Below are 27,224 nucleotides of genomic sequence, written 5' to 3'. Positions count from 1 at the left end.
AGAAATTCAGAAGAAACATCTTCTATTTGACAAATTTTAGTACCACATGGACCAGTAACCTGTCAAAGTTGTTTGCATTGCTATGTGGGAATCAAAATTGTGTAGACTGAGTTATCTGGGTGAGAATCATTACAAATACACTGTCTTCAGGAAAGAAAGCAAAGCCCCTATGGGTGTTATTGTTTCTGCCACCAACCAATCTTAGAACTACATGTAATATATTGTAACCTAGTGTGTCGCTGACTTTGCTTCTATCTGTTCCTTTCTTTTTTTTTTTTCCTTTTTGTCTTTTTTCGTGACCGGCAATGGATCGCAACCCTCAGTGTTGTGCCCGTACCGGACCGGGACCGGCAACGGAATCACAACCCTCGGTGTTGCACCCGCACCTCGCTCAGCCAGTGAGTGGCCGGTCTGTATGTGGGATCCGAACCCGCAGCGGGAGCGCCACCGCACTCCCAAGCAGGGCACTGTAGCAGTGCGCCACCGGGCGGCCTCTGTCTTTCTTTTTAAGACAAGTTTAATAGGGATTCTCATAAAGAATAAGCTACAAGTAAAGCTGATTTCTTAATACAAGAAAACTTGCTCTGATGGGAAAATGTGACCAATAATGTTCAAATGAGAACTAAAGATGCAAAGCAGCATGTGCCTTTCCCACTTGGTTGTTTCTAATCCTCTGCCCTTTAACATTCTCTTCACCAGTTGAGCTGGCTGGCATGCAGATATTATTTGAGACATAAATATTACCCAAGTTTCCACCTTGGCATATTAATCTGAACAGTAAATCTGTGAAGTTTCTGAAACAAAATGACCACATTCACACTACAAAAACCCACCATCGTTAAGAGGAACAAGCAAATTAAATACCTATGTTACACAGATAATTTAAAGGTACACTCTCTTATATTCTTAATATATGAAATTGGTGGTATGTAGAAAATACATTTATGTTTATATTTAAATAAAGGATAATAAAAGACAAATCACAGCCAACTGTTAGAGATTTTTTTTTTTTTTTTTTTTTTTAAATTCTAGGGTACAATAAAATCAGTTCAGGGGCTTTTTCCTGAAAAAAATGACCCCATACTCTTTCCCGTAGCATGCTCATAAGCAATCGTCTAAGTCTAATCCGTGACATAAGATACTAAGTGGTGTCATTTTTCGCACTTGTGGCTTATAATTCCTAAGTGGTCAATATCTTGTATTTTCACTTCTGGGTAAGAGAAAACGCATTTTGGTCCATTAATTCACCCACTCGCTCCTGGAGGACATTAACCAACTCTGCTATAACGAAGACGTGAGTGTCATCAATGTCTTGAATGATGAATTTCTTCCCTAGGGCATTGGACTCATCCAAGTACAGCAGAAACTGCTTCATGGCAGGATCACTGTAGAGATGAACACACAATTATAGGACACCTTGTTGTCACATCACACCACAGAGACTTGAGCAATTAAATTTGAGCAAGTATAATTTTTAGTATGATTTTTAAAGTTCTGAACTGTTACTTAATCCTTCCTCTCTGCCTCAAGTGTTAACCATTTATAGATATGGCTTCATTTTAGAATTGTTACTGCAAGTTTAAGAGAAAGGGGCCAATGGTAATATTTGTAAAGAATAATTTGTCACTGACAAGTGAAAAAATAAAATATTCAAAGCTCTGCAGTTAATACGTCCCTGTTTGATTTAAAAAACCAACATCCTTACTTTTCCATGACCACTACGTTTAAGAAACCAATAACTGTTCAGTATCTTGCCAGTGACAAATTAACTTCCAAAGCCAGTTAAATAGCTACTTTGATAAGACAGGATATATAGCAAGAGTCAGTTCTGGATTCAACTCTAGCTTTATCATTTACTGTGTGACCCAGAATATGTACTTATCTCCCAGAGCCTCTGTTACCAACTATAAAAGTGAGCCTATGTGAAAGAACAGTGTTTGGCCTGCAGTAGGTACTCAAGTTTTTTTCCTTCCTTAAAATTCTGAACTCAATTAGCCTTAACTATTTATTGTTCAGAATCTTTGAAGAAAATTCTGACAAAACTGCTTTGAGAATACTGAGCTTAAAGAAGAGATCCAAATTAAATTCTATTTACTTGTAGTTTTTAGTTTGGAATGAATAAGGCAGTCATAAGAAAAAGAAATACAATTTCTTGGTGGGCAGTACAGATTTACAGCAATATGTCTCTTTCATAAAAATCCTGAATCATGACAAAGGACACTCTTTAGATCTGATATACAATAACGTGTTTAGCAAAAAAATAAAAAAATTGTCAAATTACATACAGATTTTTGTAATTCTTAGAGAAAACATAATCTTACATAATATTTTGGTGTCTTCAGGAAAGTCAACATCAATTACCAAGATAACAATTTAATCCAAGAGATCAGTGTCATTTACTGAAGGCAATAGTTTGGGCCGGCCCGGTGGCGCACTGGAGTGCGCCACTTGGGAGCGCAGTGGCGCTCCCACCGAGGGTTCAGATCCCATGTGGAGACTGGTTCCTGCTCACTGGTTGAGCGCGGTGTGGGCGCGACACTGAGGGTTGCGATCCCGTTGCCGGTCAGTAAAAAAAAAAAAAAAGACAAAAAAAGGAAAGCAATAGTTTAACTTCTTTTATGTACAAACATAGGTATTAAGTGAACTCACAAAATAAATAATTTATTTCAATCACTAAATGAGTATAAGCCTTGTTGATGATTTTGGGGACTTTGGTTTTCACCCAGAACATGATTTAACTTAAAAACTGACTTAAATTTTAAATGTAAGGATCATACTGGCTGCTGGGTTGCAAAAAGCGAGTGGCAGAGGCAAGGGTAGAAACAGACCAATTAGGTGAATTCTGTAATCCAGGCAGTAGAGAATGATGATTTGGACGTAGGTGGTGACAGTGGAGATGATGTTGAATTCTAGATATATGCTGACATAAATTTGCTGAGACTAGACACGAACTTTGAGAGGAACCAAGGAGACTCTAGATTTTTGGTCTGAACAAATAGAAGGATGGAGCTGTCTTTTACTGAGATGAGGAGGAATGTGGGAAAAACAGGTTTGCAGGTAAGATCAAGAGTTTGGTCTTAGGCATGTTATATTTGAGATGCCTACTGACACCCAAGTGAACAAGCTGAGTAGGAAGTTGAATATACAACTCTGGGATTTAGCAGTGATGAGTAAAATTCAGTCAGCAATGTATAAATGGTATTTAAAACCACAACAAGAGTCCAAGGACCAAGCTATGGACACCCCAACATCAAAAAGTCAGGAAGAAAAGGAGGAACCGGCAAAGGAGATTATGAAGGAATGATTAGCAAGGTAGAAAGAAAGCATGAACAGTCCTGGAAGCTTATGTGAACAAAAGTACTCAGGAAGAGGAAGTGATCAATCGTGTCAAATGCCACTAAATAGGCATGGTAAGAGAAGAACTGAGAATTGACCACCGGATTCAGAACGTTACTTGACCTTGACAAGAGCAGTTTTGGTAGAGTCATAGGGGAGAAAGCCTAACTGCAGGGGGTTTCAGAATTGGAGGAGAGAAATTACAGAAAGTGAACAGAAACAAGTCTTCCCAGAAATTTTGCTACAATGAGCAGAGAACTAGAGTGGAAGCTGAAAAGAGATGTGGGAATCTGAAAAGGTGGGAGGATCAACAGATTGTAGGTCTGATGGAGTTGATGAAATTATAGAGTGAGGGTATTAGAGGAAGAGAACTGGAAAGAAGAGGTGGGTCAGAGTTAGATGCCTGAAAACAAGACAGCAGTGTTGGTAAGGACAGGTCCAGGTGGGACTGTAGGAATAAGTGACTGTGACGCAGTGCAGGATGAGATCATTGGAAAAGGTCAGGAAACTGAGGACAGGGTATGGAAAGGATTACCCACATGGATATTGACACTGCTAAGAATTTGAGAAGATAGCTACTGAAGAGCAACAGGTAGCCGTCAAGGAGAAACCTTCAGGTAAGATTTGGGTGTTTGTAGATGATTATAAAGAGGGGTGTTAGTGGGTGGTTTACTCTGATGATCTGAAATTCAGAACTATGTGTTTCTATGGAAGAGGGAGGGAGAATTTCTGGAAGCGGCAATGAGAAACAAGGTAGATGCCTATTCTATTTCCTGGCCCAATGACACGAGAAGTATTAAAAGAAAAAAGTCACCACTTGATAGGGTTGTGGGCAAAGCAGTGTGCTTGGGAGAAAGACAGGTTTCGTTAGCACAAAAAGGAAAAGGTGGGTGGGGAAGGAAAAGGGAATGTTTAGAGAAGAGGCAGAGGATAGAGGGGATTCTGTTTCTGGTATCTCATATATCACTGATAATTAGAGGGCAGAGTGGAAAAGATTGGGGTTAGGGGTGAGTAGAAGATGGAATTTAAAAAGCAGATGAATAGAGCCATAAGTTGAGAGTCCAGAGCATGAGGGATGGCTTGGGAGTCTGTGGCTTTCTGGCTGACTGAAAAACAAGAACAGTAGGCATAAAGAGCATAATGAGAATGAGGGTCTCAAGGCAGACAGTGATGTGAGACTGAAAGGCAGCAACAGGTGACGGATGGGAGAGAGAATGGGGTGTTTGACAGCATAATATTGAGTCACAGATTTAAGCAAATACAGAAAAAGTTAAATTTCACATTTTTAGCAATTCCCTAATTTTGGCAATTACACAGAATAAAAATTTAAATGAAAAAAATTTAAAGCAGTAACATACTGAGGTAAACAATTTATCAATTATTAACAAAGAACACTGGAAGAAGAGGCCCATAGGACAGGGAAACCAAAGTTTCAGCTTCTCTAAAACTATTGTTTTCCTGCTCAGACTCTGTAAAAAAAACAAAACAACTCAGTCATTTCCCTAAACTTTGCCTTGCCTATACAAATAAAGAGGGGACTAAAAGGAGAGCAATCTGAGAGTACGCAGCTGGCTGGGGGAGGGTGGGAGGAGGCAGAAAAAATCCTCAGCTTTAGTGCTCTACAGTTGCTTCCACCCTTCCCTGCAAACAAGGGACAAGGGAGGACTCACATGGGGACCTTGATGCTCACTTCACCCTCCAGGCCCCACAAAGAGCTCAATAGGGTCTATAAAAATCATATATTCAGAGGTTTCTTAGAAGGATACACTTTACACAATTGGATGAACAACTGTTTTAAAATAAACTTCTGGTCCAAATGTAATATAGTGATTAGGACAAACAGGACATTACAGAATTACTGTCCAAATGTAATATACTATCTTGTTATTGTTTGCACTCAGTGCATTTACAGGTGACACCCGTTTACTCTCAGTAACTGACTCCTACTAAGAGGTATTAAAGGTAGCGAAGGTTAAGTGTTTATGAAGACTAATATCTCTAGAAAGTTTCTAAATGGGATAAACTTACATCACTTCAATGAAGTAAAAGCTAAACCACTGAAACCAAGTGCCAAAGGACTCACCTCTGTGCTGAATCATCACCCCAGTGCTTTCAAAATTTCTGCCATTTGCACACTATCCTTGCTATTTTAGCCATCTCCTGTAACACCTCCATTGCAAATCACTTAAGATCTTTCTTTAAATTGTCTTTAAATCGACTAACTTTTAACTTTAACTTCATCTGGGATAATATCAAGAGTCTGATGTGTTAGTTTTATTTTTTTCTCAAATAAATTAATCCGGTCAAGTAAAAAATATTTTTGTGTTCTATCCCCCAAAATGTGTGTTGTTCTTCAAATCCTCCTGAACACCGATGGTGTTCATTCCCCATATCTGGAGAAGTACTGTTAGTTGACAAATGAGATAGCTTAGAAGAATGACTGGCTAGTGAGACACTGAAATAACTATAATAACAATCACCTCTATTAAACTTTCGAAAGGAGATGGAAAGCAGTCATTTTGAGACTGAGTTCTCAAGCATGTACCTGAAATATAATCTGTAATAATTCAAAAAAGACTATACAAAAAAAAAAGAAAAAGAAAAAAAAACTTAAAGTTTAAGGGACATTTTGTTATGAAACGTGGAGGTGTGACATATTCTTGTCTGAACACAGCGCTATTCCACTTCCACATGGAGGGAGGCTCTGGGAGAACCTGCTGGCAAGAACAATAAACTCAAAAAACCAAGTGCTCATATACATACTTGGTTGCAGTCCAGAGATCAGGGCTGTTGAGCAAGAAAAAATGTCTTTTTCCTGGAAATGTGCAGGGCATATATCAGGAACCAACCTCCTCCTAAAGAACCTCAGTATAGCTCCTACATAATATGATTCTGGAAAGTATTACACCATAATGGGTCTACCAGGATGACGTAATTAGCTGTAAAACAGACACAAAGTTAACTGATCAATGCTGTTAGCACTGTCCATCCCACCAGAATAATAATCTTGGCTTAGTCAATGGTAAACTATCCTTTGATAATAATCAGCCAAGATATATTACTTTAAAATGTTTAAGTATTGGGCCGGCCCGGTGGCGCACTGGGTAGTGCGCCGCTTGGGAAGCGCGGTGGCGCTCCCGCCCGAGGGTTCGGATCCCACATACGGACCGGCTCCCGCTCACTGGCTGAGCGAGGCACGGGAGCAACGCCGAGGTTTGCAATCCCGTTGCCGGTCCCTGGTCCGGTACGGGGGCAACACTGAGGGTTGCGATCCGTTGCCGGACACGGAAAAAGACAAAAGACAAAAAAAAAAAAAAAAAATGTTTAAGTACTCTGTATGCTCTGCGAGTAGAATGTTTTAAACAATTTGTTATTGTTAAATTACTTTTGCTCACTTAAGTTTATTTCCCTCTGATAATCGTTTTCCAAAATGTTTTCTGAATATGGGTTTTGTCCGACCTGAGATACGGGTGTCTAGATTAGGGCCTAGCATATATTGTAGGTGCTCAATAAATATTTAGTAGGCTAGTAGGGTCTTAAGAGAAAGAAAGGGACAAAACAGGGGACATTAAATTAACCGGAACCACAGCTCCCAATTTCCCAATATGACATATATAGTAAGAGGTTTCACAGTTACAAAGATACGAGACTCTAAAGAGAGTACTGGACTCAGAAAGTCTAGCTCCAAGCCACAACACAGCCAACCCAAATACATATGCTATACAAAATCACTCAACCTTTCCATTTCTCAGGTTCTTAACTAGTAATGTTAGTACTATTTACCTTGCAGAGTTGCTGGATTAGAGACTATATTTAAAATACCTTGCTCATAGTAGGTACTCAAATGAAGAGCAATTAAAATGAGCATTTACGTTTGTGAGAGGATGTAGGTGGAGAGGATCAAATTCCAATCGTTCTATCCCTATTAAACGACTTACATTTCTGTTACAAAAACTTAGATTAACCTGTGACTATATATGGTTTAATTCTAAGACTACATATTCTCTTAAAAATTGAACACAATGTTATACCTAGTTTTGTATTGGATAGTACAAGGGGACTTCAAACAGTTCATGGAAAGATTTGTTTTATCTTTCAATTCTGTTTCTCCAGGAACTTTCTGAAGTACTCTCATATATGTCAGGGTAACTTGGGCTCTTCAGCCAGAATACCATGATTTAAAATCCCAGCTTATGTAGTTGCTGTGTGACCCTGAGCAAACTGATTAATTTCTCTGCATCTCAACTTCTGCATCCATAAAATAATAAAACCTACTTCAAAGGGTTGGTGTGAGAACTAAATGAGTTAATATTACCTTAGTACAGTACATGACACATGGTAAACACTCAGTGTTTTCTATTACAGGCATTCAGCTTTTTTCACTTGACACTGTATTGTGCATTGATTGTACCATATCACTTAAAATGTTTGCAAAATATTTTAACAGCTACATTATTTGATTATAAAAATATGTCACAATCAACAGACTTGTTTTATTAGAACATTCAAAGACATACATTTTATCGGCAGTTCTGATCACTTAAAATAAATTTCTGGAAACGGAATTACTGTGTTCAAAGATATAAAAGCTCCAAAAAAACCCATCACAAATTGCTTTCAGAGGCTTAAGATTGCCCTTCCATCATCAATGTTGGCAGCTTGGTGGGTGCTTGCTTTTTTTTTTTAAAAGCTATGATTGGAAGACAACAACCACTTCACCTGACAACTATTTTGATATTACTTGCCAAAAAGGAGGCCTGTACACACCTGTTTTGTATTGAAACTTGCATCCAATTTACCAAGAACTTCCTCTTACCTACTGATTTTCACTGTGGGAACAGAGAAGCTCTAAAGGTACATTAACAACCTGAAATTTAAGCTGAGATCACAAATTTTTACTCAATTCTGTTAACAAAATTCATTCAGTCAACACATCTTTACTAAGCATCTTCTATATACACTTCAGGCACTGTTCTGGGTGCCTGGGAAACTTCAGTGAACACGGCCCTACTAAGAAGCAAAGTTCTTACTTGCTTCTCACATACAATATAGGTTTAGAAGTCAAACACATAAGGGTAAGCCTGGTTTAATGATACATGTTTCTTGATTCTTGGCTATTGTGCTGTAAACTGGCTGCAATTTGCACCTCTGCAACAAATCTTCCTTGCTGAAACACTTGCCAAACAAACCATGGTAACTGTCACACCAGAGGTCTGCTCCAGCACCTGGAAATGACAGACATGCTGGGCATATGCTGCTTGCTTTGGTAATTGCTGAGGTTGGCTAGGATTGGGAAAATGCTTGGTGTGAGCCTAGCAGTTGGTGGTGGATCACAACAAAGAGGAAGTTTTTACCAACCTTGTTTTGAAATAAAAATACAAATTTATAAATATAAACGTTTTTTATTTAGCCTTAGATTTTTGGTATTAGATAAATTGGGAAGAATCTTACTATATCCAAGTGCCTTGTTTTCAATTCACTGTAGCTAGGCCTAAATCGCCACCATCATAATATGGCTTGCTTAGCTAAATGGAACTGATAGACATGGAATTTAAATATGGCAGTTAAGCCAATCTAAGACAAGTGTCACATTAAAAGGCTCCTTTCTTGAACTATGCTATACAAGTTTGAGAAGTATTTTACTGGCTGCCTGGATTGAATATGTGGAACAGTACTAAGTAAACTATTACAGATTATCTTGTGTTGTGATAAAAATGGAATTTGGAGAGAGAATTATTGAGGAAGTGGAAGCAGGTTTAGGAGATCCTTGAGTGGTTTGCCTGTAAATCCCAGACCTATCAAATTCTATACTCTAATCCATACACCTAAATGCTTCACACAATCCCTAGATGTTATGAGGTAGTAAACAGACTTACGCTGATTCAGTACAAGTGTACTTCTAAAAGTTCATGGAAAGGGCCGGCCCGGTGGCGCACTGGAGAGTGCGCTGCTTGGGAGTGTGGCGGCGCTCCCACCGAGGGTTTGGATCCCATGTGGAGACCGGTTCCCGCTCACTGGCTGAGCATGGTGCGGGCGCAACACCGAGGGTTGCGATCCCGTTGCTGGTCAGTAAAAAAGACAAAAAAAAAAAAAAAAAAAAAAAAAAAAAAAGTTCATGGAAAGATTCATTATTGCCTTTTAATTCTATTTTTCCATGAACTTTCTGAAGAACCCTTGTATCAATACAATTTTCTCTTTGGCATCAAAAACAGACATGAGGGAAACTGAAGGACTTTCCAGTTACCATCGCAACACCTGCACCCGACAGTGAAGGAGGATTCACCACTTCTGGCCATGCCCTTTATCAATCTATGTTATTTCTTTTTTTTTTTTGTCTTTTTCCGTGTCCGGCATCGGATCGCAACCCTCAGTGTCGCTCCCGCACCGGACTGGGACCGGCAACGGGATCGCAACCCCCGGCGCCGCTCCCATGCCTCGCTCAGCCAGCGAGCGGGAACCGGTCTGCATGTGGGATCCGAACCCTCGGGCGGGAGCGCCGCCGCGCTTCCCAAGCGGCGCACTATCCGGGAGCGCGCCGCGCTTCCCAAGCGGCCGGCCCATCAATCTATGTTATTTCTTAGGCCTGGGATATTTTTGGAAGATTTGTACCTTTGGGAAGACAGGCAATTACCCTTTCAAAAAAAATTGTGCAGGCTATACTTTAGAATTCACCTTGAAGGGAAAAATTAAATAGTTTTCCAAAGATAGTATCCATCTGCAAAATAAAATTTAACAGTCCTGGTACAAAACAATTCTCCACAGGGGAACTGGTTATCAAATTTAAGCTGATTAACAGTGGTTCTCAAAATTTAAATACATCTTAACAAGATCCTTTATATGCACAATCCTGATTTAGCAGATTTGGGGTGAGGTCTGAGATGTTTGCATTTCTAACCAGCTCCAGATGATGCTGTTGATGCTAGTCTGCACACTGCACTGAACAGCAAGGTGACAGCCATCAGAGCCCAGGCAGAAATCAGAAGCTGGGTACCAGGACAGCAAACTAAGCCGAAAGCTCAGCCAATAAGAAAAGAAAATGTTTACACTTCAGCTCATCTTACAAACCTGTACTCTTTGTCCTTAAAGCTAAACCAAAAGTCTGTCACTGAGATTTTAATGAGTCTCCCCATTTTTGTACTTCATGCAATCCAACCGTCTCTTTTTTTTTCAAATTAAAATGTAGGTTTAATGCAATTTCCACCAAAATGCCAAAATAATTATTTTGTAAATGGACTAAATTATTAGAAGATTATGTTAAAATAGGCAACAATGACAAAGAAAAGAATGCATGTGGGCTGGGATGGAAGATAGTAGCAAGGAAGGAGAGTAAAACTGTGATGAAGGCATCACACATCATTGGGGAAAGGAACAAATGGTGGTGGAAAATTGTTGGCTATTTGGCAAAAAAAAAATAAAAAAATAAAAAAGCTAATTTAGATCTTCACCTCATGATATGCTCCTCCCTCCAATAAATTTTATGTGAATGAAACTTAAAACATTAACAAAAACAAAAATACAAGACCTTCACAAGGGAGAACTAAATATTTATTGGACCCGGAGTGAATATTAAACTTAGGAGAACTGGAAGAACCAAAGGGAAAAAACTGGTGGCTGACACTCTGTGTGTCCTCTGTATCAAAAAAATAACATTAAAAGGTCAACCAGGAAAATGTTTATGTTAACTATGACAAAGTGATAAGAAAAATAAATGAGTATATCAAGCCTAGGAGTCTTCAAAAAACAAGTGTGTTTAGCACTTCTGGGATCTCTTCAAAAAACAAGTGTGTTTAGTACTTCTGAGATCTAGATTCTAACCTTTTTTCTTTTCTAAGAGAGTATCTCTCGCCTCTCTAGTTGTTTATTCTCATCAACATACATTCTAGTCTCTCACATTAAAACAACAAAAATAACAGGAACACGAGTCCCTCACTATATCCCTTTTCAGCTACTAATTCATTTCTCTATCCATGTGCTCATAACACTTCTCCAAAGAGTCTCCAGTTCTTTACCTCTTTTTCCCTTCTCAAAGTACTCCAAAATCTGGCACATATTCCACCACTCCATTAAAAAAGCTCTTATCAAAAACTGATGGCCTCTTTGCACCTCATTTGGTGTTGCCAAAAAAGAAAAAAAAAGAAAAAAATAAGAGAAAAAAGTTGATGGCCTCCAGCTCATCTTCATCTCATTCTCTCTCTCATGAGCACCCAACACACCCTACTCACCTCCATGAAACGCTTCCTTCCTGAGATTCTCTCCCACTTCACTAGATACTTTAATTGCCTTTGTTGGTGTCTTCTCTATCCAAACTCTAAATCTGCACTGTCCTTAAGGTAGCCCACTAGTCATATGTTACTACAGGGCACTTGAAATATGGTTAGTCTGTGAGATGTACTGTAAAAGTAAAATATGCATTGGACTTTGAAGTTCTTTTGGAAGACAGTACATGTTGGAAGGAATAACATTTTGGATATGCTGGTTTAAATAAAATGTACTAATTTCATCTGTTTCATTTTACTTTTTAATGTGGCTACTAGAAAATTTAAGGCTGCACATGTGGCTCACATTATATTTCTATTGGACAGTGATGCTCTGTTGGATGTGTCCTAGGGTTTGGTCTTGCTTTTCCTGGGCCTTGCCATCACAGTCAACTGCATTATCCTGCACTGGCTCATATTAGGGGCACAATAAGGTAGAGTAGAATTTTCAGACAATGGGAGTGTCCACAGGGCAGGGTTCCCAGGCGAGACAGAATTACTGATGGGGCAAACAAGCAAGTGGAGACTGAGAAAGACTGATCCACAGTTCAGGTTTCACAACTACGTGATAACTATGCCCTGTTAGACTGCTTTCAACCCTATCCATTATGGTTTCTAGTTTCTCCTTTGGAATGTGTGCAAAGGAGTTCAAGAAACCTTCTCCAACAGGCTCTCTTGCTTTTCTTTCTTTTTTAAAGGCCGCAGTTTGTAATGGTAAAGACCTTGGCAAATTCTCATACTCTTGCAGGCCCTAAAATTCTCGTCAAGTCCTAAAGGTTTGGGGACAAAATAAGCACTGTTCCTCTAAAGGGGACTAATCTAACAAATATGCTGCCTCTGATAAAAAGCTGTTGGATATAATGCCAATTACTTCAATTCAAGAGATACTGAAATTTGGCGCCAGGAAGAAACTTAGCAACAAAATCTTTCCCACTTGTTAAGTAAGAAAATTAAAGTTGAGAAAGCTGAAAGACTTACTTTCATTCACATCTTTTTTTTTTTTTTTTTTTTTTTTTTTTTTTTTCCGTGTCCGGCAACGGATCGCAACCCTCAGTGTTGCCCCTGTACCGGACCGGGAACCGGCAACGGGATCGCAACCCTCGGTGTCGCTCCCGCGTCTCGCTCAGCCAGTGAGCGGGCACCGGTCCACATGTGGGATCCGAACCCTCAGGCGGGAGCGCCGCCACGCTTCCCAAGCAGCACACTATCCAGTGCGCCACCGGGCCAGCCCTCATTCACATCTTAAAAGTAAAAAAATATGGACAGGATTCTAGAAAGGTACACTCACACATATAAGTCAAGACTCAATAGGTACATTTAAAATTCACAATGAAGTATCAAAACTACTAACCATTCTATAAGCACTCCTTTCAAGACGTTGACCATCTTTTCCCAGTCAGAAGATGCAGATGACCTCAAGAATGCTAATAAAAAGGATAAGGTGACACAAAATTCAAAAGCATCAACTTCAATATACTTCGGGGATTTACCTCTGAAATGAGGCAAAATATTAAGTTGATATTAAATATTAAACAGTTAAGTCTATGAAAGACAGAGCTAATCATAAGAAAACATAGACTTTCCGATTTTTTTTAACAAAATTAAAGTGGATTATTAATAATGCACTACTCTTACTTGCAAACAAATTCTACGCACGGTCAATTCATCCTAATGAAAGCAAGTGGCATAACTACACATCGGTGTGCTCAATTCAGTAAAATATGGTCACTACTGAACGAATTTCTTTCCCCATCCAGGTGAATGATAAAGGTAAGATCCCGGGAGGTGGACATCACAGTAGTTCTGAAAGAGGCCTCCAAAATTACATAGCGACGTGGTGCTGGTAACCCCAAGGTCGGGTTCGATCCCAATACCCGCAGGCCAAAAAAACCAAAAACAAAAAAATCCAAAAAGTACGTAGTGAGTCCAACCATCTCATTTTCACAGAGGAGATCGAGTGGTGAGATTAAGCCACAGTTCCAGGAGGGGAAAAAAAAGAAGACAAGCCAGGTCTCCAGACCTCACGTTCCTTCACTAAACAAAGCACGTCCAAGGCTCTGCGCTCCAAGGAAACGCCCCGCAGCACGCTGGCCAAATTAACCCGTCAACTGCTACCCCTGAGAGCGGGTAGAGTGGCCCCCGCAGGAAATCCTCGGTTAAACGACTGCGAGAAACCGCCCTCCACCCCCGCACCAGGAGCACAGACTTCTGGGTCTCTTTTCCTTCCCCCCTCTTTTTTCGGGACCCCTCCGTCCTCCCTGCACCCCACTTTCCCCACTTGCTCAGAGGGTGAACACGCACCTCCGCCCACACACCCAGCGGCGCCTCCGCGTTGCCGAAAGAGTGCGCCTGCGCAAGCTACGTCATCGCGCCAGGGACGCTCTTGTGGGAGGAGCGCGCTGAGGGGGCGGGGCCCGGTGGGGTGGGGTCACGTGCCACCCTCCGCCGGGTGGAGGGCGCGGGTTGGGCGCGGCGCTGAGGGGTGGGCTTCCCCGCCGACTGGGTCCCCGGTGAGCGGTTGGGGGCGAGCCGAGTCCGCGTAACGGCAGGTAGGAGAGGAGGCCGGGCTCGTGGGGCGGACGAGGGCGTCGGCGCAGCCGGGGGCGGCGCGGAGTGGGGAGGGCGGGTCCGGGCAGGATTGGGGCGCCCGGGTGGGGGCGCGCGGCCCCTGACCGACCCACGGACCCGTCTCGGGGCGTGAGGGCCTCTCTTCAGTCCTCGCGAGCCTGACTCTTCTTTCTCGGTCGCTGCCCTTCGCTGCTTGCTGTCGAGGCTCAGAGGAGAGCACCCGCCGGCACATCGTCCTGGCTTGGTAGTCACGGAAGGGTAATGACAAGGAGGAAACAGCCTCATCATTCCAATCCGAGCCTTCCGACCGCAGCTTCTTGCTCGGTCTCTGACCCGGGAAATTGAATACATTGAATGCTGGTAGGTCTAGGTCTCTGAACCCGGTAGCGGTCACTTAAAAGTGAAGGACCCTAGAAGGTTCTAAAATTCCTTTCCCAAGTTCTGCTCAGTAGTCTAATAGACCTCTCTAATTATTTTTACCAGCTGAGGTATGAGCTTCTTGCTTTCTGTTCCTTAAGTTTAGTTGTGCTTCCCTAGTTAAGCTCATTCTGCTTTTTACTTCGTGTGTTCCTGTGATCCTTTAGGAACCTAGCTTTTCCATTTATTTCCCTTTTTCTATTCCTCAAATCTTTTCTTCCCTTTGGTTTTCATATTGTACTCTCTTTTTAAAAATCTGCCCCCAAGTATAGTTATTCCCAAGTATCTTTTTTTTGCTCTTTTTCTTCTTACATGCATTCTACGTTCTCCACCTTGATAATCAGTTCTCTATGTTATGAGTTCCTTCACATTGAACTGCCATTCATGAGCTCCAGGTGTTGGACTGATGCTTGCACACTAACGACCTGTGAGTAATCCAAACTCCACCTCTCAACTGAACTAGCTTTCATCCCTCACCCTTACTTCAAAACTTGCTTTTCTTCCTATGTTTCTCCAAATCATTCAGATTTAAAACCTTCATCCATTTATCCAACAAACATTTTTGTGCATCTCATATGTGCCAGACACTATCCTAGACACTTGGGGTGCCATGTTGAGCAAGTAATAATTTTATTGCTGGCACAAATCAGTTAACAAGAAGGTACCAGATGGTGATATGATAAAAAGTGACTGGAAGGGTTACTTTGGTTAGGGACTGTCAGAAATGGCCTTCAGGAAGATTTCTGAATTAAGAAAACTTGTGTATACCACCAATAATTATGAATCAATAATAATAAGATACTATTCATAACAGCCTTCAAAGTTAAAAAACGTCCTTCAGTGCATATCCTTGCATGCCTGTTTACTTTTCCTCACACCCTCATAGAGGCCATTTTAGAACTCATGGGTTTGCTTAAAATTTATTATTTGCATAAGCCAGTAGCTCTGCAACAGATGAGCCCAATAGATATAATTGATACCTGGAAATGCGTGCTGACCCCTGGTCAACAAAAGAAGCCATAGTTTTCTGCAAGTGCCATGTAGCTTTTATCACCGCACTTCAGAGCACTTCTCTTGTGGTTTGATCTCCTTTGCCTCCTGGCATAGACTTGTTTTTAGTCAGTAATCCAGGTAACATAGACCATGTGCAAATATAGGCAGGAGAAAACAATAACTTATTGTGTTGGTTTGGGGATGCTGCCAGAGGCCTGTAGAGCCAGGGAGCTTCTTTATTTCTTGACACTGATTCCATTCTAATCTGGTTATTGTATAGCTGCAAAACAACTACTGGTTTAATTAATCTCTTGAAAAGGTAGAACATCTAATTTTGAGTTCTGGGCATATGCTAGTGTGTAATCCTGAGCAAATAACATTCTTTCCAGTCCAATCTCCTCACTTATATTTACTCATTTATTATTAAGGATTTTACAAAAGATTCACATGAAGAGATGCATAGGGCAAGGTATGGGAGAAGGGGCTCGGAGCTTCCATGCTGTCCCTGGGCACGCCACTCTCCAGGAACTGCCGCATGTTCAGTTATCCGGCCATTTTTATTTTTAATCTGGTCTGTTGGGGCTTAGTATAGAAGCTTAGTCCAAAATGATGGCGTCCTGTAATTTTTATTTAATACTGGCATATAGATATTTAAAACTGTGGTGTGTTAGGATTAGATACAACTGCATTACACAAAAAATACAAGGTAATCATGGCTTAAATATTCATATGATTGCATAGGCAGGCAGTCCATGGCTCATATGGCAGCAGGTCCATGATCATCAAGGACACAGATTCTTTTTTCTTGCTGCTCTGCCATCCTTAGCATGATGCCTCATGGTTAAGATGGCTGCTTTAATTGCAGCTGTCACTTGCTAATTCTATTGAGAGGGAAGAGGGAAGGGCGAAGAAAGACACATACTCTTCTCCTTAAGGACACTTCTTAGAAGTTATATATGACACATCCACTTATATTCCATCAGCCAGTTCTTAGTCAATGACCACACTTAACTAGAAGGAAAGAAAGATGATGCAGTCTTTATTCAGTTATCTGTGTGCCCAGCTACAATTCAAGTTTTATTAATAAGAATGCAAGGGCAAAATGATGTTTAATTTCAGTCTGGTTTCTTCTCCAACCAGGGCAGTGAAGCTACCATTATGAAGGCCCCAGTAGCCTCCCTATTGTTAAATGTAATAGAACTTTTGAATATTTGTTTCATCTTGTAGTCATAATCTCTCTTTTGTTACTTTTTGTATCTTTCTTAGTCTCTTCATAATTTCTCCTCTATTCTTTATTTAAAGTGAGTATTTCAGACTTAATGTAATCACATTCATAATCTCAAACACTTTTTTAAGTGAAAATTGGCAAGCTGACTCTAAATTATATGGAAGTGTTAAGGATCTAGAATAGTCCATCTTGAAAAGGAAGAACAAAACGGGAAAACTTATACTACCAAGACTTACTATAAAGCTACAATAATCAAGACACTGTGGTATTTACATAGGATAGACAAGTAGATCAATGGAATGGAATAGAGAGTCCAGAAATTGGTCCATACGTATACAGTCAATTGATTTTTGAACAAGGCACAAAGTCAATTCAATGGGGAAAGGAACATGGTTTCAACAAATGGTACCGGAATTATGGGATATCCATATAGGAAAAAAGTCAACTTCCTATCTCACCCAATACACAAAAATTAACTTGAGGTGGATCATAGAACTGAAGGTAAAAGCTAAAGCAAAAAATGTCTTTTAGACCAAATAATAAAAAAAATCTGTAACTTTGAGGTGGGCAATTATTTCTCAGATAGGATGCAGAATGCAGTAACCATAAAAGAAAAAAAATATAATAAAAGATTTTATCAAAATTAAAACTGTTCATCAAGAGTTACCTTTAAGAAAATTAATAGATAAGTCATGGACTCAGGGAAGGTATCTGTAGTATATACGTATGTATATCTGATAAAGGAGTTGTTTCCAGAATGTATAAAGAACTGAGAACATTAAAAAAAACACAAACAATCCAATTTAAAAATGGGCAAAAGACTTAAAAACACACTTAACAAAAAAAATATGTAAATGGCTAACATGCCTATGAAAAAGTGTTCAACATGGTTAGTTTTCAGGGAATTGCAAATTAAAACCAAATGAAATACTATTATGTTTAGTATTACACGCTAAAAAGGCTGAAATCAAACAGGCTGACCGCATCAAATATTGGCAAGGATGTGGAGCAACTGGAACTCTCATACTCTTGCATTGCTGGTTGCAGTATAAAATTGTAAAATCATGTTAGAAAAATATTTGCAGTGTCCTATAAAGTTAAGCATATATCTGCTGTGACCCAGAAGTTCCACTCCTGCTTGTTTACTCAAGAGAAATGAAAACATATGTCTACAAAAAGACTTGTATCAGAATGCTCATAGTGTCTTACGGTAGGCAGGATACTGACTGCTCAAGGATGCCATGCCCTAATCCCCGTAACCTGTGGTTGTATTATATTGTGTGACAAAAGGAACTTTGCAGATGGAATAAAGGTTACGGATCTAAGGAAGATTATTTTAGATTATCTGGGAGAGCCTAGTGTAATCAATCACATGGGCACACAAAGTGGAAGAGGAAAATAGAAGAGTCAGAGATGTGGTAATGTGAGAAGGACAAACTTTTGCTGGTTCTGGGATGTAGGGGGCTACCTGCAAAACCAGATAGAGGCCTTGAGGAACTGAAGGTGGTCCACAGGTAACAACCAGCAAGGAAATGAGGACCTCAGTTTTAGAGCTGAATGGAACTGAATTCTGCTACAACCTGAATGAGCCTGGCAGTGGATTCTCCCCTCGAGCTTTCAGTAAGGAACGCAGTCCTGCCACCACCTTGTTTCAGCCTTGTGAAACCTGGAGCACAGAGATTAAATCTAGAATAGTGCCTAGGAACCTGCATTTTATTGAGTGCTTCTGCAGATTGTCCTTGGATGACATTTTGAGTGAAGCCGTTTTATATACTATTCTTTAGTAACTTTATCTAAACCCATGGTTTCAATAATAAGTGCTGATGACTCATAAATTTATATCTATAGATTAGATCTCTCTGCTGACCCCAGTTTGCTTATTGGACATCTTATATGAATACTTCATAAGAACCTTAATCTCAACATGTTAAAATTGGGAATTTATCCTTCCTGCTAAATCCTTTTCTTTTCCTGTATTTCCATAATTTTGGTAAATATTATCTCTATATACAAGCCAGGAAATTAGAGCCATATTTTTCTCCCTCTTATCCATTCCTCTCCATCCCTCATCCAACTGGTTATCTGATTTGTGTGATTCTTTTCTCATAATATCTCTTAAGGATGTTTCTTCTTGATCATTCTCAAAGCCACTGCCTTAATTCAAATACAGTTTTCTCCTTGGTTTTTGTTAAAAACGTCCATATTGGTTTTTCACATCTCTAGCTTGGCTCTTTTCCAACCTATTTTTCCACCCTGTTAATTTTTCAAAAAATAAAAATTTCATCGTGTTACTCCATTTCTTAAGACTAATTTTTCAACAGTTTCCCATAACTGAGAGTAAGCTTCAGACTCCTTAACTAAGCTAGAAAGGATTTTTATGTTCTGAATGGTCCCTGCCTTTATACTCTTATTCAACATAATGAATTGACAGAAAAGCAGTATATAGAAGACCTGAAAAGTATTATTAGCCAACTTAACCTAATTGACATTTGTAGAATATTCTACCCAACAACAGCAGAATATACATTCTTTTCAAGTGCATGTGGAGCATTCACCAAGACAGACTTATGTTCTATGCCATAAAACAAACCTTAAGATTTAAATAAGTTGAAATGATACAAAGCCTGGTTCTTCCATCCACAATGGAAGTTAGAAATCAGTAACAAAGATTCTTAATTCCAGTAACAGTGGAATTAAGCTAGAAATCAATAACAAAGGTATTTTGTTCCTGAATAAATTTCTGATTATCTGATGAGTCAAAGAGGAAGTCCCAATGAAATTAAAAAATATTTTTAATTGAATGAAAGAAACAAAACCTCTCCACATATCAAAGTTTGAGGGATGCAGTTAGAGCAGTACTTAGAGGGACATTTTTAGCATTAAATACTTATATTAAAAAAGAAGAAAGGTTAGTAATCTACAGTTTTAAAAAACTAGAAGAAGAGCTATTTGAAATCAAAGCAATCAGAAGGCAGAGAATAATTAAGAGCACAAGTCTCAATGAAACTTAATAAAAACACTGTAGAGTAATCCAATGAAACCAAAAGCTAGTTCTTGGAAAATATCAATGAAATCAATAAATCTCTATCTGTACTGGCCAAGAAAAAGAAGATGCAAATTACCAAAATCTGAAATGAAAAGATGACATTATCATAAGACATTGAAAAGAGGGAATACTATTTAAAACCTTTTAAGGAACAATTCTACACAAACTTTTCCAGTATTGCTTTGATATGAAAACCAGACAAAGATATCATAAGAAAACTAGAGATTAATGTCTCTCATGAACATAGACACAAAAATCCTTTTTTTTTTTTTTTTTAAGGCTCGTCAAGTGAAGCAGTGGGAGTAGAGAAGGAACAAAGAAATCTGCAACTGGCTGTGATTAGTTAATTGTGCACAACACTACTGACACAAAAATTCTTTTTTTAAGTTATTTGCTTTATTGTTTTATTTACTCTGTACAATAAACATTTCAGAGTGGAAGACTCAAAAAGACTAAGTAACATTTACAATGTTATATAGTTAATAATTGGAGGGACTAGTATCTTCTGATTCAAACACATCATAAACTTCACTGCTTCACAAGCTAAGATTTTTTTTTTTTGTCTTTTGTCTTTTTCCGTCTAACCCTAACCCTCAGTGTTGCCCCCGTTCCGGACTGGGGACCAGCAACGGGATCGCAACCCTCGGTGTTGCTCCCACGCCTCGCTCAGCCAGTGAGCGGGAACCGGTCTGTATGTGGGATCCGAACCCTCGGGCGGGAGCGCCGCCGCGCTTCCCAAGCGGCGCACTTATCCAGTGCGCCACCGGGCCAGCCCATTCACAAGCTAAGATTAAACTGTGCTTATTTGGTGGTTTTCTGTAAACAACTTAATTTTCCTTGAGGTTATATGTTTTTAGCAAGAAAAATAAATGCAGAGAAACAATAATCACAGCAAAACCACAGCCTGTGCTAGGCCCTTAAAAAATATTGGTGTAAAACACACAAACACACAGTCTCAGCCCTGAGGAAGCTTACAGTATTATAGAAAAGACCAACAAAGAGTAGAAATTCTTATGCCATGGAGGTTTATGAGAATGCAGAATGCTAGGAGATCACTCAACATGAAACCTACCTGAATTGAGTGGATAATAGAAGGCGTGCTGGAGGAGATGGCACATAGGATTAGAAACAATAAGAAGTTGCTAGGCCAGTAGAAAAGAAGGGTGGAGGGTTGAAAAGTAGCAAAAAGAACAACACATGTTTTAGGGAAATGGAAGAGGATAAAGGATGTGCAAAGACATCTTCAGGGAAGCTCTGCTTTTAAGCAGAGAAGTGACGTATCAGATATGTACTTCACTAAAACTGAAGAATGAATTGATAGTTCAGAGAAGAGTAATGATTAAGACGCTAATGTAGTAGGGATAGTATAAAAGTAAGCTAAGAATATATGTATCTGGACCTAAGATATATATTTCATTAGACTAATTATAATAAACACATATTACACTGTTTCACATGTTTTACATATATTGATTCAAAACATTTAATCCTTAGGTAAAAAGTTCTTAATAAAAATACTAGCAAACCAGATTAAACAATATGAAACGAATACTTATGTTCACACAAAAACCTGTATGCAAATGTTTATAGTTGCTTTCTTCATAATTATGAAAAAGTGAAAGCGTCCTAAATGTCCCTCAGCTGGGGAATATATAAACAAACTAGTGTATCTATACAATGGACGGGTACTAGCCAATAAAAACAATAAACTCCTGGTATACACAACAACACAGGTAATTCTCAAGTTAATTTTTCTAAGTAAAGGAGGCCGGACTCATAGGCTACATACTGTATGAGTTTATTTATATGACATTCTTGCAAAGGCAAAGCTATAGATTCAGAAAACAGATCAGTGGTTTTCAGAGCTGGGTGTGGGAGAGATTTGACTACAAAGGGATTCAGAAATATTTGGGCTAATAGAACGTTTATATTTTGATTTGAAGCTGTCAAAACCCTTGGAAGTGTATATTTCAGATGGTGAATATTACTGTATCTAAATCTTAAAAATGAAAAAAAAGTAGTGAACAATATTGTTTTCTCACTTTTTTGTCTGAAACTGAGAGATAACCTGCAGCATTCTTTGTAGCGCAGGACTACTAATTTTCTAGAGATCAAAATTTTAAGACTGTTTTAGACAATGGTAAATTATTGAAAGATTTAAGGCAGGAGATAACATTCTCCCATTTTAAAAGTTACATTTACTTCCAGGCCACACCCTCTGGTCCCTTCATACACATGAAAATTTTAGGTAAAATGTAACAGAGGAGCTTGGAATTGTGAGAAGGAAGAGAAGAGGATGCTCAGAAGAAAGTCATTGAGGGAGAGGCTTGAAGCAAGTTGCAGAGTTATCAGAACCTGATAGAAACCTTAATTGCTTGGGTCTAACATGCATGTAGGGTTAAAGTCAGCCTAGCCTGAAGGTGATAGTCTTGAAGGATTACACCTTCAAGGAAACAGGGACTAGAAAATTTCCTTCCTTTAAGGGAACAGCATGAAAACTTGCTTTTACCAGGAACAGGAAAGTGGAAATTGGAACTCAAAATCTATATCATTTGTGGTTGTGGCATTTGAATTCACATTGTCCTCCTAGTGCTGGTTGAGAAATCCATAAATTTGTAATACCTGTGGAATTTTGACAGATAAATTTGAAACTGCACTATAGAACAGAGCACATAGGACTCCCACAGGAAATACTCCCAGTGAAGATGATCTCTCAATCAAAGATTACAAAGCATATAAGCAAACAAACAACCATGAAGTATAGCCAGCCCTAAGTACTAGAAATAGTGGTTCCAATAGAGAGATTTTAAAATAAGTATGTTTGAAGTATAAATGAAAGTTTAGAAAACACATGTATCAATCAGTTAGCTTTTTGGAGCATTCTAAACCATCCCACAGACTGGTGGCTGAAACAGCCATTTATTTATATTATAAACCATTTATTTATATTAACCATTTATTATTTATTTATAAATGTCTGAGGGTTGAATATGGGCTTTGTAGGTCAGCTAGGGGCTGGTTAGTTTGGTATGGCCTCACATGCCTGGCAGTTGGTGCTGGCTGTCATTTAGTACTTGTTGGCTCAATTGTTATCCAGCAGACTATCCTAGTCTTATTTGCAGTCAGGTAGCATAAGGAACAAGGAGAAAGCATGGGCCAGAGCCTTTATTGTGGTTTTCATGGGAAGGAATAGGTGAGATAGAGTAGGCAAGCTGAACAAAAAGCAGATGATTTTTATGATGAAAAAAATCATAGGAATAGCTTGCACAACTTTATACTAGTGATTTTGAAAACTTACATGCAAATTTTCTTGAAAAATAGAAATTATCAAGACTGATTCAAGAAGAAAATCCTAGTAAACCAATAATCATAGAAGTAATTGACTGTACAAAAGAGGCACATTATTGACCAAATGTAATGCGTGGACCTTTTTTGGAACCTAATTCTAACAGACCAAGAGTGCAAAACAAATAAAGTTTATGAAATAATGGAAACACTAATAAGATATTTGATGATACTAAGCAATTTATTTTGAGGCATAATGATTTTTTTTTTCAGGTAAAGTGTATACTAAAATATTCAAGGGTTAAATGATATGCCGTTTTGGATTTGCTTCAAAATAATAGAGTGTGTGGGCCGGCCCGGTGGCGCACTGGAGAGTGCGCCGCTTGGGAGTGCGGCGGCGCTCCCGCCAAGGGTTCGGATCCCATGTGGAGACCGGTTCCCGCTCACTGGCTGAGCGCGGTGCGGGTGCAACACCGAGGGTTGCGATCCCGTTACCGGTCAGTAAAAAAGACAAAAAAGAAAAAAAAAATAGAGTGTGATGGGGGGGTAAGTGAATATGGGTTAGTTGTTTGTTTTTTTATTAGTTCTTTGTTTTTTGATGGGAGAACTTTGGACATCCAGTATTTTTTCAGAAAGAACTGAAAGAGAGGGAGAGTGTGAAGAGTAAAAAGCAAAAGGCAGATAGTTAATGAGTCAAGGTCCTCATGGACATGAAGAGATGAGATCTAGAGCATAGGTGGAGCAGGTGGAGCGTTTCTTTCTCTTGGACCTGGGGGGAACAGGCAAGAAAGATCCACTTGGAATCTGGAAAAGATGATGCAGATAAGTGCACATTCGTAGGCTAAGGAAAATTTGCTCTGGAGTTACGAAGCTAAGCTTTAGCCTGCCTTCCTTTTGTTGGCTCCTTTGAATGAGGAATTACCAGGAGCTGTAATGTTCAAGGTGGGGAGGGAACACCACGTTGTAGTCTGGAAGCAATTCTATGCAAATGTTTCTGATAAATAACAAAATCTCAGAAGAAAGTTACCAGGTTTCTTAGACTCCAGTAACTTCATGTGATTTCTTTCTCATTTTAAATAACTTTCACTTTAATACTTAACTTGGTATTTGTAACTTTGTGTTCTCCTATTTTGTTAAAGAGCCCCACATTCTAATTTGCATAAACACTAAGTCCCACAATACCTGGATCTGTCCCTGCTTACAGACATGGGGCAGAAGTTGAGGGAGTTAATAGTCTTGCTTTTCTGAGTGAGATAAGGGAAAAGATGACCTGAGAGGGACAGAGGTAGAGTGGAGGCTTGAAAGAATGTGTGGATTGTTAGAACAACCATTGTGGTGGTGAGAAGACAGTGGAATAGGGACAGCAAAAATGCTTCTGAGAGCCCATCCTGAGTTTGTCTCTTGTCCCCTTGACCCCCACTTTGGCTGTCCAAGTGTAGAGCACAGAAAGGACGCATTTCAGGTTAGAATTATAGGAGAGTAGAAGTTCTAGGTTCTAGTTCTAAAGTTATAGGAGAGTAGAGTTCTAGTATATTGAGGGAACAACAGAGAGAGGTTGGAGGGCTGTGCCATGGAGTCAAGCCTGGGGGGGAAGGAAGTACGGCCACAAGGCAGCTGCTCACTCCTGGAAAAGCAAGGGCTGGCAGGTTTGCTGAGACTGGAGAGTAGATGAACTAGAAATAACCAAGAACCAGAGAACTGAATGTTACAAAGTTAGAAGTGGAGCATTTTATTCTGGAGAAAGTTGCAAGGTCCAGTAGTATCATCCGAGGAAATCCAGAAGAGGAAGTAAGATGAGGAAGTGACAGAACTATATTTCCATTGTAATCAGATTTATACCCAGGACTCAGTGGAAGGGAAGCCTAGTGAGAGGAGATTAGTTGAAGTTAACACTAGAAAGGTTTTTAGGCCAGAGGAGTAATCATAAAGGATACTCATATGATGGTTTATAGTTGACTGCTTTTATAGTAGGTGTCAGGGTTGAGAGAAGTGGCAGGTATGTTTGCTGTGCATTTTGTCATGCAGTTTTCGTGGAGTAACTAAAATACACATCTGTATATCACTCTATCCCGGTTTTGTGAGCACCTTCTTCATTAGTCTTTTATCATTATCTATGTCTCAGAGAGAAATAGCAGCAACTCATTAAATAAGTGAGAAAATACAAAACAATGACCTTTAAAACAGTGACCTTTACAAGTTTTACCTGTTGCCTAAATTAGTTTAAGTCATCAGTTGGTGTGATAGAATCACAAATTAAAAATTTAAAGCTTTTTTTTGGTAATTGGCCACAATAATCAACCAGACTGTATATTGACAAAATAAAATAAAACTAAAAAAAAAAAAATTAAAGCTTTTTATTTTGTGTTATCTTTAACAGGTATTTCTTACTCATGCACACCAAGTAATCTCCCCCTAATCCCTATAAAGCTGCTGGAAGTTTTTAATATGTTGAACCACAGGAGCATTTTTTTTTTTTCCCTTTTTGTCTTTTTTCGTGACCGGTAATGGGATCGCAACCCTTGGTGTCGCACCCATACCGCAACCGGCAACGGGATCGCAACCCTCGGTGTCGCGCCCGCACCGCGCTCAACCAGTGAGCGGACCGGTCTCTGTATGGGATCCGAACCCTCGGCAGGAGCGCCGCCGCGCTCCCAAGCGCCGCACTCTACCAAGTGTGCTACTGGGCCAGCCCACACAGGAGCATTTTTCACATGAGTCCCTCAAGGGTCTTCCTTACAGCAAAATGAAAAAGAAAAAGAAGTCTCATTATCCGAAGACAATCTGATATGGTTCTGGAGTACTAAGTTGTTCTACAAAAGATTGCATCATATTTAGATCATCTTTACTTAGTTGATGAATTAGTTGGGTGACAGTTCCCCTTCTTTGATAGGAGGCCAACAGTGAATTAAATTTTGAAGATTTTAAACAATGTTGGGTACCATCCTGCAGGAGCTTAGAGGAAAGCTAAATACTTCTGTGGGTTCTAAATATATCTTTCATTCAGAGCTGCTTATCATTTCATGTAGGGCCTTCAGTTATCAAAGATAAATACATATATATTTATGCATACATGTATTTTAAATATATATTTTTTAAAAAATTAAATGCCTGTATTGATATTCTGATTGATAATTTGTATATTCCTGTTTCCTGTTAATCACTATTCACAATTAGACACAGTTCAAGGAATAATAATCAAATTACAGGTTCTAGCAAAATACTATTCTAGTAAGTCTGTTTTAAGTTTTTAAGGGAGAAATCTTTTTTTTAATTGAAAAGTTTTTTCCTGGTCTTGAAAATCTAACTCTGTGTGCAATCCACTGTGATGGTAATATGTTCTTATAGTTAAATGTTTTGAATTAGATCTTAAGCTAAATTTGTTATAATTGTTCTACTTACACAGAATGTCCCTGGCTGCTTATTGTGTCATCTGTTGCAGAAGAATAGGAACCTCTACTCCCCCGCCAAAAAGTGACACACGCTGGAGAGACATCAGTGAGTATAGTTTAAATAACAGTATTTTCATGGGGCCGGCCCGGTGGCGCACTGGATGGTGTGCCGCTTGGGAGGCGCGGCGGCGCTCCCGCCCGAGGGTTCGGATCCCACATACAGACTGGTTCCCGCTCACTGGCTGAGCGAGGCGCGGGAGCAGCACCGAGGGTTGCGATCCCGTTGCCGGTCCCGGTCCGGTACGGGGGCGACACTGAGGGTTGCGATCCATTGCCAGACACGGAAAAAGACCAAAAAAAAAAAAATAAATAAATAAATAAATAACAGTATTTTCTTAAAGAAACAGTGATAGAATTATGGTTAAGTTTTCAGGGTGGGCCACAAAAACTTATTTAACCCATTTGATAAGTCTCAGATTCATTTATGTCTTTCTGTACTAATGGTTGACCCCAAATTTGAAGGCCCAGAGCCATACATACTCCTTTTTCTTGAGAATTCTTTTCCCTCCCCTACTTTCCTGTCAAATTCATAGTCATCCTTCCAAACTTGACTTAAGTATCACTGCATTCTCACTCAGCATTATGATATTAAGTTCTTGCAAAATAAAGTGCCAACCACCTGTGTTAGTTTCTGGGAATATAATGGT

General features: G+C 39.4%; 2 protein-coding genes across 6 annotated transcripts in view; one reads left to right on the top strand and one right to left on the bottom strand.

Moving 5' to 3' along the window:
* Positions 1 to 881: 881 nt before the first annotated feature.
* On the bottom strand, positions 882 to 13,932 carry GTF2H5 (general transcription factor IIH, polypeptide 5). Of its 2 annotated transcripts, none has more exons than XM_008587023.1 (3): positions 13,227 to 13,651; positions 12,943 to 13,015; positions 882 to 1,385 (listed from the first exon to the last, which is right to left on the bottom strand). In XM_008587023.1, exons 2-3 carry the CDS (start codon positions 12,975 to 12,977, stop codon positions 1,205 to 1,207), a joined length of 216 nt encoding a protein of 71 aa, XP_008585245.1. In that variant the 5' UTR covers positions 12,978 to 13,015; positions 13,227 to 13,651; the 3' UTR covers positions 882 to 1,204. The 2 variants fall into 2 exon arrangements, with proteins under 2 accessions (XP_008585245.1, XP_008585244.1); XM_008587022.1 differs by lacking the exon at positions 13,227 to 13,651 and adding an exon at positions 13,893 to 13,932 and having other exon boundaries at positions 948 to 1,385.
* A 326-nt stretch (positions 13,933 to 14,258) lies between these two features.
* The window catches only part of SERAC1 (serine active site containing 1), a 59,970-nt gene continuing 47,004 nt past the window's right edge, over positions 14,259 to 27,224 (top strand). For 3 of the 4 annotated variants that reach the window (XM_008587018.1, XM_008587019.1, XM_008587017.1), the window contains exons 1-2: positions 14,259 to 14,519; positions 26,532 to 26,623. In XM_008587018.1, coding sequence (XP_008585240.1) covers positions 26,533 to 26,623 — 91 coding nt within the window. In that variant the 5' untranslated portion in view covers positions 14,259 to 14,519; position 26,532. The remainder of the gene's footprint in view (positions 14,520 to 26,531; positions 26,624 to 27,224) is intronic. The other variant, XM_008587020.1, reaches the window with a different exon arrangement.

The sequence above is a fragment of the Galeopterus variegatus genome, unplaced genomic scaffold (assembly GCF_000696425.1).
Source record: "Galeopterus variegatus unplaced genomic scaffold, G_variegatus-3.0.2 Scaffold4218, whole genome shotgun sequence".
In the NCBI taxonomy this organism is placed as follows: Eukaryota; Metazoa; Chordata; class Mammalia; order Dermoptera; family Cynocephalidae; genus Galeopterus; species Galeopterus variegatus.
This window is presented reverse-complemented; position numbering and strand designations above follow the sequence as displayed.

Excerpts from the sequence above, each read along its gene's own strand:
- GTF2H5 (XM_008587022.1), bottom strand. The coding sequence starts at position 12,977 with ATGGTCAACGTCTTGAAAGGAGTGCTTATAGAATG. Across the intron at positions 1,386-12,942 it reads AAAGGAGTGCTTATAGAATG|TGATCCTGCCATGAAGCAGT; the intron begins GTTAGTAGTTTT and ends TCATCTCTACAG.